Source organism: Rutilus rutilus (genome assembly GCF_951802725.1).
Source record: "Rutilus rutilus genome assembly, chromosome: 18".
NCBI lineage: Eukaryota > Metazoa > Chordata > Actinopteri > Cypriniformes > Leuciscidae > Rutilus > Rutilus rutilus.
In genome coordinates this window covers 23,104,952-23,122,136 of record NC_140231.1, presented here as the reverse complement: position 1 = coordinate 23,122,136, position 17,185 = coordinate 23,104,952, and the positions used below count along the sequence as shown (strand labels likewise).

The following is a 17,185-nucleotide window of genomic DNA, read 5'->3' as shown; positions in this document are numbered from 1 at the left end:
AGGACAACTAAAACGAGGATCAATATCAGCGTGGCATTTTCGAGATGCTGAGAGATCCACGTCTGTGACAAACTTCGACTTGACAGAGACGTGCAAATGTAGAGGTGAGCAAATGTACATAGAACTAATCAATGTTATATAGCTCAACCTGATGAAATGTTAGAATATGATCAGTATGTTATTCTAATGTTGATCTAGCTTACTGCTTGTCACATACAGACAAACTAACACATAGAATAACATTATAACTTTCAACACACTCAAATGCAGTTTAGTGTGATAGTGCAGACCAAGTGAAACAGCGCTTCGTTACCTCACAAGTTTCGACCTGTCATCTGTGTGAGTAGTAATTTTGCACTTGCGGGTAGTTCAGTAGACTCAAATGTCCTTATTCCTTTATATCCACGGGACTCGCGTGTGGCGCTGATATCTGTCTCTTATTAGCAATCGTGACCTGCTTCATACCACAGTCATGTTAAAAACATCAATGTATTCACTCATCCATAAACATTATTAGATCCTTCGGCATGATGGCAAGTTCCATAATTCCGCTTATGCGTCATCAACCTATGCCTTTGTTATTGTAAGAGGTTAGCGACCCCTAGCGCGAAAAAAGGTTACATATTGTAGCTTTAAAATTTGAATACCATTGTATTTTATACATTGCCTGGTGACAACTTACCCCAATATAGCCAACCTGTTACCTGAATATTTTCAGCTAAAATTTGTAGCAGATGATTTTACAGTGGTTTGAATATATTGAGTTTTAGACTAATTGTCAAGAATGATCATGAACTGTGTTCACACTTGGTTCAAGTTCACTTATCAATCTACAGAAATGGTTATTATACAACCCCGTTTCCAGAATTTGGGACATTTTGTAAAATGCAATAATATCAAGAATCTGTGATTTGTTAATTCTCTTTAACCTTTATTTAACTGACAAATGTACCAAGAAAATATTTCCAATGTTTTCACTGACCAACTTAATTTTATTTTGTACATAATAAACAAGTTTTGATTTTGATGGCTGTTACACACTCAAAAAAAGTTAGGCATGTTTACCTCTGTGTCACATCACCTTTCCTTTTAATTACACTTTTTAATCATTTGGGAATTGAGGATACTAATTGTTGAAGTGTTGCAAGTGGAATATTTGCCCAATCTTGTCTGATACAAGACATCTGCTCAACAGTCTGTGGTCATCACTGTCTGATTCTCCTTTTCATTAAATTGCCCTGCATTTTCAATAAGAGACAGATATGGACTGCAGGCAGGCACATCTCTTCTATGGTGCAGTGTCAAGAAACCACTCAGTTTTAGCATGTGCCGAATGAGACCTGGCATTGTCTTGCTTCCCAGGAAAGATGTCATCTTGATGACAGTTTATGTCTCCGTATAATCCAAATATATGCCTCCATTGTCAGTGGTACCTTCACACAAATGCAAGTCACCCATACCGCTTGCACTGATGCACCCCAATACCAGGACAGATGTTCGCTTTTGCACCTGTCGCTGATGGATATCTTCATGGTCCCTTTTGTCTTTGGGACTGAGAACTCAATGTCTTTTTTTCCCCAAAACAAGCTGAAACATGGACTCATCTGACCACCAGGGACGTGCACAGGGGGGTTGCTCAGGTTGCCCGGGCAACTGCCCATATGCCCTTCTCGACTCACTTTGCCCTTCCGAGAGGGGGGAAAATAAATAAATAAAAAGTACAATGGAGGCAGAATTTCACGTAGGCCTAGATAAAATTTTTTTTTTTTTTAAACCGCAAAGCCTCATTCACTTCCATTCGGGCACCGAAAGTGAAAGTCAGTAGGGGAAGGGCAAACTCTGTTTACGTGGCTGCAGCGCTGCACGCGACCGGCACATGAGCTGAGCCTGCATGAGCGGACCTAGAAGGAGATTGTCGCGGTTGTCAGACGACTCAACGTTGTCGGAAAAGGTGAGTTTGTGATGTATAACAAACGAACGATCATCATCAGGGTTCCAGACTGCGACCATTTTTTGAGAATGTGCGAGTTAAAATTTGATGTGGTCGCATTTGTGCAAGTGCATGGTCATGCATGTAGGCTACTACTCAGTTAAATTCACGCATGCATTTTCCTGCATTGAACTTGTTTTAGCGCCCGCCAAATTGATTTTTTGTCCCGCCAAAGTCTTATTTGATCGGTGAGTAATGTAGATGAACTGCTGCGCTTGTGACAGGAACAAGCAGAGAGAGAGAGAGAGAGAGAAAGAGAGAGAGAGAGAGAGAGAGAGAGAGACACCCGGTCGCGCGCGCGCACTCTCTCTCTTCGGAGACAGGCGAAAGTGTAAACAAGACACCGTCTCCAAACTAAGCGCTGTCTTGCTCTCTCTCCCTCGCACATATTAATCAAAATAAATCGACACGGTGGTAAAAGGTCGGAAGACCAAAAGTTTCATGTGGGGCATTTTTTTCCTGAAATACCGCTGGGTGTGAATTGTGCTAAATAAGTTGCCTTATCTTCTCTGAAAAGCGTTCCGGACATTCAGCTGGCATAAAACAACACTTTAATAAAACGAAAAAAAAAAAAAAAAAAACTATCCAGTGATGAAATGTTTTCTGTGTTGACAGAAATCTTGGATGTCCATGTCCTAACTGCTGGGATAATCACACAACGCGCATGACACGTCCAATACGCGAACTAATGACTCCATTGAACCGATTTATTTTAATGAATAGTTAAAACAACTGATCTTTCCAACAGTGAACTCAGTAGACGTCTGAATCGGTGTATAACTAATCAGTAACACTTTACAATAAGGTTCTATTTATTACATAAATAACATAAAAAGTACAGTTAGCTTACTCAAGCTTAAGCTTTAAAATAAATAAAACCACTTGTTTTTTTGAAAAGCATATTACTACATTTTTCCACACAGTGCTATCAAGAAGAATCGTTAAAGAATCGGATCAATAATCAGAATCGTTAGTGGCATTATATTGATAAAATCTGTGTTATTATTAGTAGTAGGCTAGTTAAGGTGATTGATTAGATTAGATTAGATTCAACTTTATTGTCATTACACAAGTACAGGTACAAGGCAACGAAATGCAGTTTAGGTCTAACCAGAAGTGCAATAGCAGCAAGTGCAGGATATACAGTGGTTCATAAGTGCAGAACATGGATATGTACTGAATAAATATAGAGTTGAATACTATTATAAACAAAAATGTACAGATAGATTGTCCTATGAATATAATATACAGATAACTATTACTGTGAACAGAATTTACAGCTAGATATGTACTGAATATAATAAGATGGCTATTACTATAAACAGAATGTTTACAGATAGATATGTACTGAATATAATATACAGATGGCTGTTACTATAAACATAATTTTACAGATAGATATGTACTATGAATATATATACAGATGGCTGTTACTATAAACAGAATGTGAGCATAATATACAGATGGCTATTACTATAAACAGAATTTTTTAAATAGATATATGTATAAGTTAGGCTAATGAGCAGTATAACAATGGATTTAAAGTAGTGCAAATAAAGTTTGGACAGAAGCTATCCGAGTGAGTGCAGTGGAAAGTAATTGCATATTACAGTTAAGGTACGATATTGCAATGTATATATAACAGTCGGTACTGTAAATAAACAGTCGGCAGTGCAAATGAGCATATTCCAGTCAAGGTAGTAGTGCAAGATGCATATGTAAACAGTTGTTACTGTAATAACAGTCAGCAGTGCAAATGAACATTATAGTATTGCAAATAACAAAATGGAGGCAGGTGTGAGGAGGGAGAGGAGAGTCAATCAGTATATGAGGGGAGTGGGATCAATGAGGGTTAGAGTTTAATAAAGAGACAGCTCTGGGGAAAAAACTGTTCTTTAGTCTGCTGGTCCTGGTCCGGAGGCACCTGAAACGCCTGCCGGAAGGCAGGAGAGAAAACAGTCTGTGGGCTGGGTGAGAGGAGTCCTTAAGGATGCTGCGAGCTCGATGCAGACAGCGTTTCCTCTGGATGTGCTCGATGGCAGGTAGTGGAGTCCCAGTGATGCGCTGGGCGGTTTTCACCACCCGCTGCAGTGCCTTGCGCTCTGCAACAGAACAGCTCCCATATTGCGTGCTGTATTTCAGTGTTTTACTTCTTTGTGTATATATATTGTAATAAAGACCCTGTTATTCTCAGTCCTTCATATAGCCTGTGAGTTTTTTCAGGGGTGCCCTTTTTTCAGGTCAGAGCAACTGCCCCTCAAAATTCCTGTGCACGTCCCTGCTGACCACAGCACACATTTCCACTGTCTTATAGACCATCTGAGATGATCTCGGGCCCAGAGAACTCGACAGCATCTCTGCTTAGAACTGTTATAGCTTTCTCCTTGCGTAACAGAGATTCAGGTGGCATTTCCTGATGCAGCATCAGACAAAACGTTTTTTTCCAAAGTTCTCCCGAGCTCATGTGGCTCATGTGGTTCTCCCGAGCTCATGTGGCTCATGTGTAGTTCTCCCGAGCTCATGTGGACTTCAGGAGAAACACCCCAGCACTCCCCCCTCTCACCATCATGAACAGCACTGTGGAAGCAGTGGAGTCATTCAGGTTCCTGGGCTCTACCATCTCCCAGGACCTGAAGTGGGCAAATCACATTGACTCCATTGTGAAAAAGGCCCAGCAGAGACTGTACTTCCTTCGCCAGCTGAAGAAGTTCAATCTGCCACAGGAGCTGCTGATCCAGTTCTACTCAGCCGTCATTGAGTCTGTTTTAAGCACTTCCATCACTGTCTGGTTTGGTTCAGCTACCAAATCGGACATCAGGAGACTACAACGGACAGTCCGGACTGCAGAGAGGATTATTGGTGCCCCCCTGCCAACCCTCCAGGACCTGTACTCTTCCAGAGTGAGGAAGAGAGCAGGTAAAATCATCACGGACTCCACTCACCCTGGACACCCCCTGTTTGAACTGTTACCGTCAGGACGGCGACACAGATCACTGGCCACAAGAACATCCAGGCACAGGAACAGTTTCTTTCCACAGGCCATTTCCCTTCTGAACACTTAACATGCCCCCCAAAGCATATGCCTGTAAGTGCAATACTCCCACTGTCTAGTGCAATAAACTCAGGTGATATTTATATCTATATTATTCATACTACTCAAAATACTGTAAATATGTTTATAATCTGTAACATGCGCTAGACTCCCACTGTCTAGTGTAATATAATTCAGGTGATATTTATATTTATATTATTCATACTACTCAAAATACTGTAAATATGTTCATAATCTGTAAATGTTTATTAAGACTAAACCCAACTGTGACCCTACTTTTTTACTTTTATACTATTTTTATTTATTTTTTATATATTTTTATTCTTAGAATTTGTATTACTATGTTCTTGTTGTATTTGTATTTGTATATGTGCACTGGAAGCTTCAGTACCAAGAAAAATTCCTTGTGGGTGCAAGCACACTTGGCAATAAAGCTCTTTCTGATTCTGATTCTGATTCTGATTCTGATTTATTTAACCGAGTAACATGATGGTTTCTCATGCAATGCCATCTGAGGGCTCAAAGGTCACGCACATTCAACAGAGGTCTCCTGCCTTGCCCTACACAGACTGAGATTTCTCTGGATTCCCTGAATCTTTTCACAATATTATGTATGGAAGATGGTGAAAGACATAAATTCTTTGCAATCTTGCATTGAGACATGTGACTATTGAATTGTTTGACAATTCTCTCATGATATTTGGCACAAAGTGATGAGCCATGACCCATCTTTGCTTACAAAGACTGAGAAGCTCTTTTACACTCAATCACGATACCCTCACCTATTGCCAATTCACCTGCTCATTGTGGACTGTTTCAAAAGAGTTGGATAATCTAACTTGGATAATCTTTCCACTTTTTGTTTTGCCTCTGTCCCAACTTTTTTGTAGTGTGTTGCTGCCATCGTTTATATTGACAAAATACAATTATGTTGTTCAGTGAAAACATTGGAAAACTTTTCTTAAAAAAAAAAAAAAAGGTTCAAGAGAATTAAGAAATCCCAGATTGTGAATTTTATCACAATTTATGACTTATTTAACTTTTCTGGAAATAGGGTTGTAAAAAATATCACTATAGTTCAAAGTCTGTAGGCTATGTAAAAAGGACAGTGTTCACTCAAAAATAAATATTCACAATTTCCTCACCCTTGTCTTTTAATTCGCTTTCTTCTTTGGAACACAAAAAGAGTTAGAGGATATGGCAGAATGCCCAAACTGCTCGTGTATTCAACAAAGTGAATGGAGACCATGGCTGTTAAGCTAGATTTTAAAAGGCAAGTGAATAACAACATAAAAAATCACTCTGTTCCTTACATAAAGGATTAGTTATGTGGCTTCGGAAGACTTTGACTACTTTTATGATGCTTTCATGCTATAATGCTTTTTTAATCGGAACTTGAAAGCCCACCCACTTTCATGATGTTCAGGACAAGCATCAATATTCTACTTTTGTAGAAGTTAGGTGAGTCATGGCAGTTTTACACTCAATTTAAAAAAAAGCATACAAATAACTTCTGAACATCTTGAGGTAAATATATATCCGCCAGATGGCGCTGTGGTGCTTTCGCCTTGTTGAAGTGTGTTGCCAGGTGCGAGTTTTATAAGCGAATTTAGGCTTTTTTACCATTTGCTTATTTCTCTTGCGCGATCTGGCAACATTGAGTTTCTGGCCTTACCAGTCAACATCAGCTTCCTGAGCTCTGTTTCAAACACGCAGCTGGACAAAATGGTACGTGTTTATTTACCAGAGTACATTTCTTTATCAGAAGATACTCGTACTCTTTGGTTTCCTTTTAAAACCATACGTCCGAGTATATATTTAGGCTGTTTTCCCAAAAACCTGGTATTTTAGCGCTGAAGGGTCACATGACAGCAGCGAGCTAGCGCTGCTTGAGTGATTCAACCCAACAGTATCGAGTCAGAATGTAGTCAGCCTCTTTTAAATTGATTAAATCACTGACACTTGAAGTATATTCTTCGCTATATAAACTAATTATGCGTTTCATTGTAGCAATACTTAGTATAGTGTGTTAATGCTGAATGCTGAGTCCAGTAACAGAATGCTAGCCTACAGTGGCTAACATAAAACTGTTCTTCTAGTATCTTATATATAATGAGGTTGACATGTTGTGTACAAAATTAAAGTCAATGTAGACAAAGCATTTTTTTTAAAAAACGTTTACTTTGTTTTCAGCTTACATTGTATTTTTGTTAGACGTATAAAACTGAAGAGAAACATTTTAAAAATGTATTTGCGCATCAGTAAATATCGTTCCAAAGCAGTTTTACAGAAATTAGTGCTTTCAAATCGAACCGTTGTCATTGAAGTTCTAGAGTCTGTGTTCTTATGGGAAGCGTCAGCAGCTTTTACCCCAATTTTCATACTAACACACTAACACTTCTGTGTGTCCTCCATTCATCAACCACAATCAGCTAACATTCAATCTAATTTATGTTGACTTTTCCAGTCGATATTATTTATCCACTTAGTTTCAGTTTTCCTTCTGTCTCACATCACCTTTAATCTTTTGTATGTTGTTTTTTGTCATGATCATGCATCCTCTTCCTCAAATCCTCCCTCACCCACTGTTCCCCTTCCTGACATCTGCATCGTATTCAGGCTGGTCACAGAGTAAGTGCATCTCCAGACCTCTCGTGCGTGCTCCTGGTTTTCTGAATTTTAGAGTACTGCTGCTGCTGGATCTGTCACCATTCCTCTCACCTTCAGTCTTATTTCTGTTTAGACTGCTCTGGGTTTATGATGTTCTTTTTTTCTAGAAAGCTTGCAATTGAAATGAATTTGTCTGTGAGAAATAAAATAGCTAGTAATCTAATTATCAGCTTGCAGAATACGTATCAATCTAGGCACGTTGAACATATAGCCTATCATCCTGTTTCTAAGCATTACAGCAACACATTTTGTGGTTTGCATATTTTATGAACATTTGGATGTATATTTTAAACACAGGCTAATTAGAGTATCAGTCTCATGGGAGTAATGAGTTATGTTTGGAATGGGATACTTGAGTACTGCTTACAGCACGGTATAATACTGCCTATTTTATATTTCAAGCACATGAAACAGTATGCAACTATGAACATTTCAATCAGAAGTATGCTATTGCTGTATGTGTCATTTACTCTCTTCAAATTTATTCAGTGTTTTATTTAGTTATCATATTAGAAATAAAAACATTAGTTTGCATTATAATCATAAAGTTTTGTGTTCAGATGTCTTAACATTCGATCAAATAATGAAAGATTGCATACGTTATAGGGTATGTTTCCATTCTACACATCATAAAGCTACATACTGCAGAAATAGTAAGGCTGCATCCAAAATCGCATACTCTCTTGAGTAGGTACTTATTTTGAGTAAGTACTTGAATTAAAAGTATGTTCAAAATAGCATGAATGCGTGTAGTATGATTTTTATTGTCGTGTGACCTACCACTTCCCTGCCATTCACAAATCCTCTCCCGTAGCCTCATTGGATGCCCATTTCAGAACCTTGCTGGAAGTTAGAAGTCGTCCAGGAACTTTTCACCTGCTGTTTAATTAATGCTTTGAATTCTGACATTTTCACCTACTATATAGTTTGGAAATATGCCATTTGGATGCAGCCACAGTGTAGGATGTCAGTATTCTATGTCAAAGTTTTGTCGAGTAAAATTTTTTATTTAGGCTTGTATGTGAACGGTTTGATCTCAGCCTGTTTTAGGTTCAACAAAGCTAACAGTCTTAGAAGCCGCTCTCTTGCTCAGCTTTGACTTGATTGTTGTCTGAAGAAAATTTGCTCTCATTTTAAATGACTACATAAATGCTAATTCTTTCCAAAAATATTGAATTAAGATTTTATTCAGACAGCAATGCATTGCTTGCTTTCCTTCACTCTTGAGTGTCCAACAACTAACCATTGAAGAACGCTAACAAGATGTCTTTTGCCATTAGCTGGTGCTTGTGTTAGGTGATCTGCACATTCCCCACCGATGCAACACCCTGCCTCCCAAATTCAAAAAGTTGCTGGTGCCTGGCAAGATTCAGCACATCCTCTGCACGGGAAACCTCTGTACAAAGGAGAGCTATGATTACCTGAAAACACTCGCTGGAGACGTGCACATTGTCAGAGGAGACTTTGATGAGGTTGACTTTTATTACCTATTTCTGTTTTTCCAAGTTGTTTATGCACTTTTTAACCATCCACATTTCTTGTTTCTAAATGACAGAACTTGAATTACCCAGAGCAGAAGGTGGTGACGGTGGGGCAGTTTAAAATCGGTCTGATCCACGGACACCAAGTGATCCCATGGGGTGACATGGCGAGCTTGGCGCTCCTTCAAAGGCAACTGGATGTGGATATTCTCATATCTGGCCACACACACAAATTTGAGGCTTTTGAGAATGAGAATAAATTTTATATAAACCCTGGATCTGCCACAGGGGCCTATAGTGCACTGGAAAGGTATAACATTTACTTTTATCTTCTTCAGATCACGTTTAATCAAACGTTATACGCAATGTTACGTGGATGATTTGTGATTGAATTGTCTCTTTACAGCAACATCACACCATCATTTGTTTTGATGGACATTCAAGCATCCACAGTGGTAACGTATGTCTATCAGCTCATTGGAGACGACGTCAAGGTCGAGAGAATCGAATACAAGAAGTCGTAAAGATGCTGTCAGACGCCTTCTTTCAGGATGCTAATCTCGTCATTCCCTCTCACCTGAACGCCACCATCGTACAAATGCTGTATCATAACATTACACTATATTTCAATGTAATATATAATACTGTTTATATGTCACCAGAATGTCATCAATTTGTGGTTTCAGCAAATGGTTGTTGAAAATGCAATAATGCTGCATTATTTGCATAATTTTAGTCTGAATTAGTCTTATAAATATGTTATGTCCCTTATTAATTTTTCAAGGCCTGTGTTAAGTCATCTTTCATAAAATAAAACCCCACATCACATGAGCAGTGTAAGTATTTTTTTTATGAAAACAGAACACATTTGACACAATATTATTAAAATATTTTGAAATGTCTTGGACATCTGGATTGTTTATGTCTAGGATATGTTTTAAGAATGATTTTGTTAGATATTTTTCATAAATGACAAAAACCTAGATTGATGCGTTAGGTAAGAAATATAAAGTCCTCTTCATCTTCTTCCGATTCATTAAAAGACAGACCACTCATCTGTCCGGCAAGATAAGAATCTGTTTCAGCCGCCTCCCATTCGAAGTCAGCTTCCCGTGGCCGTGATCCTGGAAATGTTAGGTCCGTTAACTCCATTTAATGTTAAAAACTGGAACCTAAAGTGTTCAAAGGATCCAAACCTACCCCGTGAAGAAGCATGCTTTGCAATGGTAGCCCTCCTTTTTCTTGGCTGTCCCATATTCGATTTTGCAAATCCAGAAGACACTCTGTGTAGTTAAATTTTAAGTTTACAGCTAAGCCTCTGAAAAGTTTTGCAGGTGGCATCACATATTTACCTTTGATGATTGACGATTTTAGGTAAAGTTGTTTTCTTGGCTTTCTCTGAAGTCGAAGATCTCTTTCCACTTTTTGTTTTCTTGTTTATAGATGTACTCTGAGAGTTTGCCATGTGTTCTACTTCTGGGGTGTACGTTGACATCTGCAGTTTCACATTTACATTCACATGATGCGCATCCGGCACTAAATATGGAGTATAAGAAGTTGTAACATGTCAAATATTTAATTGTATTAAAAGTTCTTGCTAATACAGGCATAAGTCCCATGCTCATATTATATGATGTGATGGTTCACCTGTCCGGATACACCGGTGTAATACGTTCATATAATGTTGACATATTAGCTGCCGCATGTGCTCTTTGCTGTAGGCCTCTGCGATACTGGACAGAAAACGCTTCTGTCCTGGTGTCAGGCCTGGATGCTGAAAACCAGTGTTTATTTAAATGTGAATTTTGAGTTACATGGCAGAAGGTTCTTATGGCTGCTGAATCAGATATTGTCACCAAATTTTCTGCAGACATATAAAAGGTACTCCAACATTTACAAAATGAGACTAAGTGTCTGAGTAAAGAGATGTAAAAGTAACTGAAAAGTTCAAATAAGGACATTTTCATATATATATTTTTTTATCATTTTGCCTGCGTTAATGCCAACTGCATACATTTTGTCAGAAGTTTGTATTTTTATTGGAATTTTATTTCATCTTCATTTCCTTTAATAAATCTATTTTACACAAGGTACACAAAATAGTTACACTCAGGACTGTCCCCACTGAAACCCATTAAAACTGAAATTATTAAGAGGGGCCATTTGAATATAAAATGATGCCGTCTTTGTTAAAAGGCCTTCATTCTGCTGGCAATCTAAAGCTTATATGTATGGCTTTGATTTTCTAACAGTTTTTGAGTTTTCTAAAATATATGTTTTATAGGCTATAAAAATTGTTCATACATAATTTTCATAAACTTAAACCTCTATAACTTTTTGTTTTACTTTTTTAAATTAATTTTAACAGTAATCTGCCATGGGTCTTTAAATATTTATGACCGTTTTTTTATATTTTTGTCCTCTACGGACCTCAGAGTAACTTTTTTTTTTTTAAATTGACGCACAAGATATACATTTTCATGAAATACCTGTAAAAATGGAGCAGCAGTCATGGTCTTGGGGATATGAATAGTTTTAATGTCCCGATTTTGTTCTGGCTCTTGTACAGTTGCAGGTTGTATTTTATGTCCAAATACTGAGTTTGTTTTTCCTGGATAAGGAGAGAATTTAAGTACTTTAAATAAATATTTAGTTACAATTCACAAAGTCATTAAAGTAAAAACTCCAAGATCATGGTTTACTACACATATGACAGCTGTTTGGCTTTAGGATTTTTTTTTTCTTTCAACTCAATTGGGTCAGAGACTCTGGTTACTCTTGGTTACTCTGTCCAAATTATACAGGTGTAATGTTTCTGTAATTTACACAGATTAAGTTTGCTACTCTGTAGCCGTATGGAAAAAAACTGCCAGGCTGCTGGGGAGATAAAATGGTTGAATTTTGAGTTCAAATTTACTATACATGCTATTGCAGATGTATACTGCATTTACAGATGTATGCAGCAAAAGAGGTACTATAAAAATGAAGTGATGTGATTCAGGAACTATTAGGCTACAACATGCAAAATAATGCTCTAAAGTTATGTAAATTGTACAAAATTAAAGCAACACGTTCTTAAATAGGACAATAAAATAGTTGTAAACAGAAAATTATCTGACATTATTATGATTTTAACTGGGACACACTGCTTTTGAGATGACTAGGAAAAGTGTCCCAATTAACATGAATTAGCCATTAATTGCTAATCTGGCCAATTAATAATTATTTATGGAACAAACTTACCAGTTTGCACATGGTTGAGACCAGATGGCCTGTCAAAACAGTATACAGGAAACACATAATGTGTATGTGACAAAAACGCAATAAACTTAAAGTAATTTTCATATCTATGTTATGATATTCTCTGGCTTACCTTAAAGGCAAAAACGACTTTTTTTGATGCAGACGGCTTTTATCGGTGCTGTTTTCAAGGAATTTCACGTGCTTTTTCATGCCGGAGCGTTACCTGAACTGTGAGATCTGTGGCATATACAAGTGATATAAGACGACCTGAAATCCCATCCGACAACGCGCGTGTGTGCGTTTCCAGTGTTTTGACTCTAGCGGGCTTCCGTACTAGGTGACGAAAAAACAGCATGGCTACTGTACGAATTGTAAGTGGAACACACCGAGGAGACAAATAACGTTTTTCTGTGCGTCAAGACAAAACGACATAACATCTCGTGCTTTTGGAGCCGGAGAATTGACAATGCCGCGATACGCGCAACTAGTGATGGGTCCTGCCGGAAGTGGAAAGGTAATTAAGCACCAGTATGACTAGTTGGGCTAACATACTATATGATTCGAAATAATTATGATTTTGTTGTTTTATTGTGCGTATATCTGTGCTGAAGTGAAATCCTAAACACCAGACTGGTCTGCATTGCGCGTGATTATAAGTACAGTGCATGAACCAGTGTAGGCCTATATTGTTGCTTAATAAATCAGAGTTATTTTTTCCTTTTTTTTAGAGTACTTACTGTGCCACAATGATAGATCATTGCCAGGCCCTCAACCGATCTGTACAGGTGGTGAATCTGGATCCAGCTGCAGAACATTTTGAGTATCCTGTCATGGCAGGTGAGGAACCGGTACATAGATACACATCTCGCAGATCTTTTTTGTTTTTATTTTGAACATATGTTCATATCAAACATTTTTTTACGGTTCATGAGAAACAAATTCTGTCAAATGTTTTCAAGCTTTTCTCTGGTACAGTAATGTGCAGACAGTAGTATCATTACATTATTCACTTTTAGTAAAACAACTTCAAAGTGTTAAAACCTTCAATGATAATGCCTTTAAAACAAACAGGCACTATCATTGTTTAACACATCCACAATAAATCCAAGCAGCACACACTAAAAGAGAAAAAAGTAAACAAATATATTTTAATAAATGAATAATAAGGAAGCTATTACTCACAAATAATAAATACCACAATAAAAGTAAATTATATTATATGACATTACATGGAGGCGTTCACAGTAAGATCGATTAACATTCATTTATTAAACAGATAGGATGAATTTTCATTTAATTGATTATTTTAATTTTACTGCATTATAATTGTTTAAAATTAAATTAGTTAACTCCTTTTTGCTAAAATAAATTGAATAGTCCCAAACAGTCTTTAAAATAGATATTCGAGTGATGTAATATTCATTGCATATTGTAAACATTCAAAAGAAAACATCTAGGTAAAGAACAATTTTACCTGCAATCATCAGTCGAACATGAAATACAATTTGTATTTCAGAATTAGTGGTGCAAATGACAACAAAAAACACAAATACTGTAAAAAAAAAAGAGTCATTTTTATACAGTGATTTGATTAACACATTATTAAAATTGTAAAAATACATACAATTTGTGGAAACACTTTACAATAAGGTTTCATTAGTTAACTACTTTAGTTAACAAGAACTACGAATGAACAATACTTCTACGCCTTTTATTAATCTTAGTTCATGTGAATTTCAACATTTACTCATACATTATTAAAAATCAAATTTTGTCAACATCAATCAGTATTTAACGTTAGGTAATTCACCGTGATCTAACACGAACAAACAATGAACGACTGTATTTTTATTAACTAATATTAACAAAGATAAATAAATACTTTAACAAATCCATTGCTTGTTGTTAGTTAATGTATTAACTAATGTTACCATCTGAGAAAGTGTTACCCAATTTGTATTTTATAACTAGTGTTGCAACTGCCCTTGTTTTAGCATATATCATTTGTCATTTATGTTAACTTCAATACACCATCATAGAGAGAAAACTGCATATAGGTCTACATTTTTTCATTTTCTAGGCAGAGAAAGAACTCTGTGGAGCTTGTGCTCAATAGTGTCGTTTCTGTAAGTAGTTTGTGTTTATAGACAGCTAGTGTGTTCTTATACAATTGCACTTGTATGCAGATATTCGAGAACTGATCCAAGTAGATGACGTCATGGAGGATGACTCCCTGAGATTCGGCCCCAATGGAGGACTGATCTTCTGTATGGAGTATTTCGCCAACAACTTTGACTGGCTGGAAGAGAGTCTTGGTCATGTGGAGGATGACTATATACTGTTTGATTGCCCTGGTAAGAGGTGATGTGGTTCGACGGTATGGTGCTTGTTTGAGGACTGGCGTGGAACAGTAAAGAGCATTGTGTCCTCTTGACTGCAGGTCAGATCGAGCTGTACACGCATCTGCCTGTTATGAAGCATCTTGTGGAGCAGCTACATCAGTGGGAGTTCCGCGTGTGTGGCGTCTTCCTGGTTGACTCTCAGTTCATGGTCGAGACCTTCAAGGTAATGCTTGTCACACGGCAATGACAAATAATGTAAAAAACAGTGTTACTATGAAGTGGAAGTGTGTTTCAGCAACTGTGGGCTGGATTTTCTTTTAGTAATTTTGATTAAGAAATGATTGAAATTGTAAAAACCTACATTTTAATTTTGTTGTTATTCATTTTCTAGTTTATCTCTGGAGTTATGGCCGCCTTGAGTGCTATGGTGTTGCTAGAAATCCCACAAGTCAACATAATGACTAAAATGGATCTACTCAATCCAAAGGCTAAGAAGGAAATAGAGAAGTATGTTTCGAGAGATCTTGAAATAAGATCACTTTTTAAACCTACATTTAAGTGTCATAACAGTGTGTTTTTTGTTGTTCTGTTATATTTGCAGGTATCTAGACCCGGACATGTACTCCGTGATGGAGGACAACTCTGTTGCTTTGAGAAGCAAGAAATTCAGAAAATTAACCAAGGCCATTTGTGGTTTGGTAAGTTACAGTTACAATGATTCTTCCTCGAGTCGAGGATTTGATAAATACTGGTATATGTGCAATTCAAGTGCATCATCTAGGGCTGAACAATTTTGAGGAAAAATTAAAAAGCTTCAGGTTTGCTGTACTTGTTTGTTGGGCTGCAAAATTTGACCAAAAATCATTGTTGATTATATATAAATATGACTATCAAATGATGAGGATAATAATAATTATTATTAATTAATTAAATTGTATTAACCAAAATAAGATATATATATTTCTATTGTAATAATATTACTTCATTGTACACATTGAGTATTTAATAATTATTTTATTTTCAGTACAACTGTAAAAACACAATTCTAATATTTGTTTTAATTACTTCAATTTCTTTTTCCTTTTCAGTATGACTAAAAAGATCATTATTATCATTAAAAAAAGAAATCTATTTAATAATACTACTTCCCTGTACACAAATTGAGTATTTGTTCATAATAATATTACAGTAATTACAACTGTAATATTTATGTCTTAATTTCTTTATTTTTCTTTATTTCTTTTTTCATTTTTGCAGAAAACCCGAAATAAACAAAAAATACTTTGTTGGCTACAGGTTTATAAACTATTCTTATTACAAACAAATCTGTTGAAGCTCTTTACTGAAGTCTCACACTCTGTATTTATTTAATTAAATCACAGCATTTGCAGTTTGATAATCGCATGGCCCTATCACTATTTCGATTTTATTTCGATTAATCGTTCAGCCTTAGCATCTTCACGCTGATATTATCTGGTGGTAAAACTTTGCACTGTTTTCTTTAGATTGATGATTACAGTATGGTTCGATTCCTGCCCTTTGATCGCACTGATGAGGAGGGCATCAACATTGTCCTGCAGCACATTGATTTCTCCATACAGTATGGTGAAGACCTGGAGTTTAAAGAGCCCAAGGTTTGCGCATAAGGCTACTTTCAACTACTGTACACATTTTTTTATTTAAAAAAAAAGATGTTTTAGATCAAATTACAACCAAATTGTAAATTTAAACATTAAACTGATCAACTTTTCTTCTCTTTTCTCTAGGAATTGAATGAGGAACCCAGTAACACGAATTTTGATGAGTTCTTTCAAGGCACAGCAGATTCTTGAAGAAATCCCACATGAAGCCAGACTACATTTATATGTGTTCCACTAAATAAGAGTTTCATTTATTTAAACAATATTTTGTCATGTTCATAATATCATTGGTTGGAGGGTGCAACCGAAACCTGTGCTGTGTCTCAATCTTCTTAGCAGAGTTTTATAAAATGTAATCAGTTTTTTAGAATTGTCTATTTATTTTTGCAATAAAAATATGGAAATGACAATGTGGTTTTATTTATTTTTTTATTTGTATTCAGTCGTTACATATGTCTCAACGTTACAACCTTAGGGAAACGTTAATGGAGACATGCCCTATGCAGAAGAGTGGTTTATCATTATGTGTGTTGTTCAATAGTGGGATGTTAACCTTTTATATTTGGCCATCCAGTCTTGATTACATCCTTGTTAAAACCTAATGCACTTACGTTGTCTAGATAAGCAGCCCGCTTGGTTTTGACAGCCGAGACGTCAAAATGGGTTGGACATCTTTTAATGGCACACATATTTAAGATTTTCAAAGAAATTTTCTGGTGGAAAAAAGTGAAGCAGCGATGCTGCTGTTCTTCGGCGCCCCCTAGTGG

The 17,185-nt window shown here is 36.7% G+C and overlaps 3 protein-coding genes across 3 annotated transcripts; 2 read left to right on the top strand and 1 right to left on the bottom strand.

Annotated features, from left to right (window-relative positions):
- Positions 1 to 6,677: 6,677 nt before the first annotated feature.
- vps29 (VPS29 retromer complex component) lies at positions 6,678 to 10,024 on the top strand. Its single transcript, XM_084386672.1, has 4 exons — positions 6,678 to 6,770; positions 8,993 to 9,184; positions 9,268 to 9,503; positions 9,600 to 10,024. The coding sequence occupies exons 1-4, from the start codon at positions 6,768 to 6,770 to the stop codon at positions 9,715 to 9,717; spliced, it is 549 nt and encodes a 182-aa protein (XP_084242798.1). The 5' UTR covers positions 6,678 to 6,767; the 3' UTR covers positions 9,718 to 10,024.
- On the bottom strand, positions 10,024 to 12,723 carry fam216a (family with sequence similarity 216 member A). Its single transcript, XM_084386671.1, has 7 exons — positions 12,567 to 12,723; positions 12,437 to 12,465; positions 11,683 to 11,804; positions 10,841 to 10,967; positions 10,546 to 10,729; positions 10,394 to 10,476; positions 10,024 to 10,317 (listed from the first exon to the last, which is right to left on the bottom strand). Exons 1-7 carry the CDS (start codon positions 12,644 to 12,646, stop codon positions 10,187 to 10,189), a joined length of 756 nt encoding a protein of 251 aa, XP_084242797.1. The 5' UTR covers positions 12,647 to 12,723; the 3' UTR covers positions 10,024 to 10,186.
- Positions 12,455 to 16,828, top strand: gpn3 (GPN-loop GTPase 3). The gene is made up of 8 exons (XM_084386670.1): positions 12,455 to 12,950; positions 13,165 to 13,273; positions 14,623 to 14,790; positions 14,877 to 15,001; positions 15,170 to 15,285; positions 15,380 to 15,476; positions 16,284 to 16,412; positions 16,545 to 16,828. Exons 1-8 carry the CDS (start codon positions 12,903 to 12,905, stop codon positions 16,608 to 16,610), a joined length of 858 nt encoding a protein of 285 aa, XP_084242796.1. The 5' UTR covers positions 12,455 to 12,902; the 3' UTR covers positions 16,611 to 16,828.
- Positions 16,829 to 17,185: the final 357 nt, after the last annotated feature.

What these genes read in the sequence shown, in the direction of transcription:
- fam216a (XM_084386671.1), bottom strand. Translation starts at nt 12,646, where the DNA reads ATGAAAAAGCACGTGAAATTCCTTGAAAACAGCACCGATAAAAGCCGT. An exon ending in AAGTCGTTTTTGCCTTTAAG is followed by an intron (nt 12,466 to 12,566) that starts GTAAGCCAGAGA and finishes CTGTTTTGACAG; the next exon opens with GCCATCTGGTCTCAACCATG. An exon ending in CTGCTGCTCCATTTTTACAG is followed by an intron (nt 10,968 to 11,682) that starts GTATTTCATGAA and finishes ACTGGTTTTCAG; the next exon opens with CATCCAGGCCTGACACCAGG.
- vps29 (XM_084386672.1), top strand. An exon ending in TCAGAGGAGACTTTGATGAG is followed by an intron (nt 9,185 to 9,267) that starts GTTGACTTTTAT and finishes TCTAAATGACAG; the next exon opens with AACTTGAATTACCCAGAGCA. An exon ending in GCCTATAGTGCACTGGAAAG is followed by an intron (nt 9,504 to 9,599) that starts GTATAACATTTA and finishes GTCTCTTTACAG; the next exon opens with CAACATCACACCATCATTTG.
- gpn3 (XM_084386670.1), top strand. Translation starts at nt 12,903, where the DNA reads ATGCCGCGATACGCGCAACTAGTGATGGGTCCTGCCGGAAGTGGAAAG. An exon ending in CCAAGGCCATTTGTGGTTTG is followed by an intron (nt 15,477 to 16,283) that starts GTAAGTTACAGT and finishes TGTTTTCTTTAG; the next exon opens with ATTGATGATTACAGTATGGT. An exon ending in TGGAGTTTAAAGAGCCCAAG is followed by an intron (nt 16,413 to 16,544) that starts GTTTGCGCATAA and finishes TCTTTTCTCTAG; the next exon opens with GAATTGAATGAGGAACCCAG.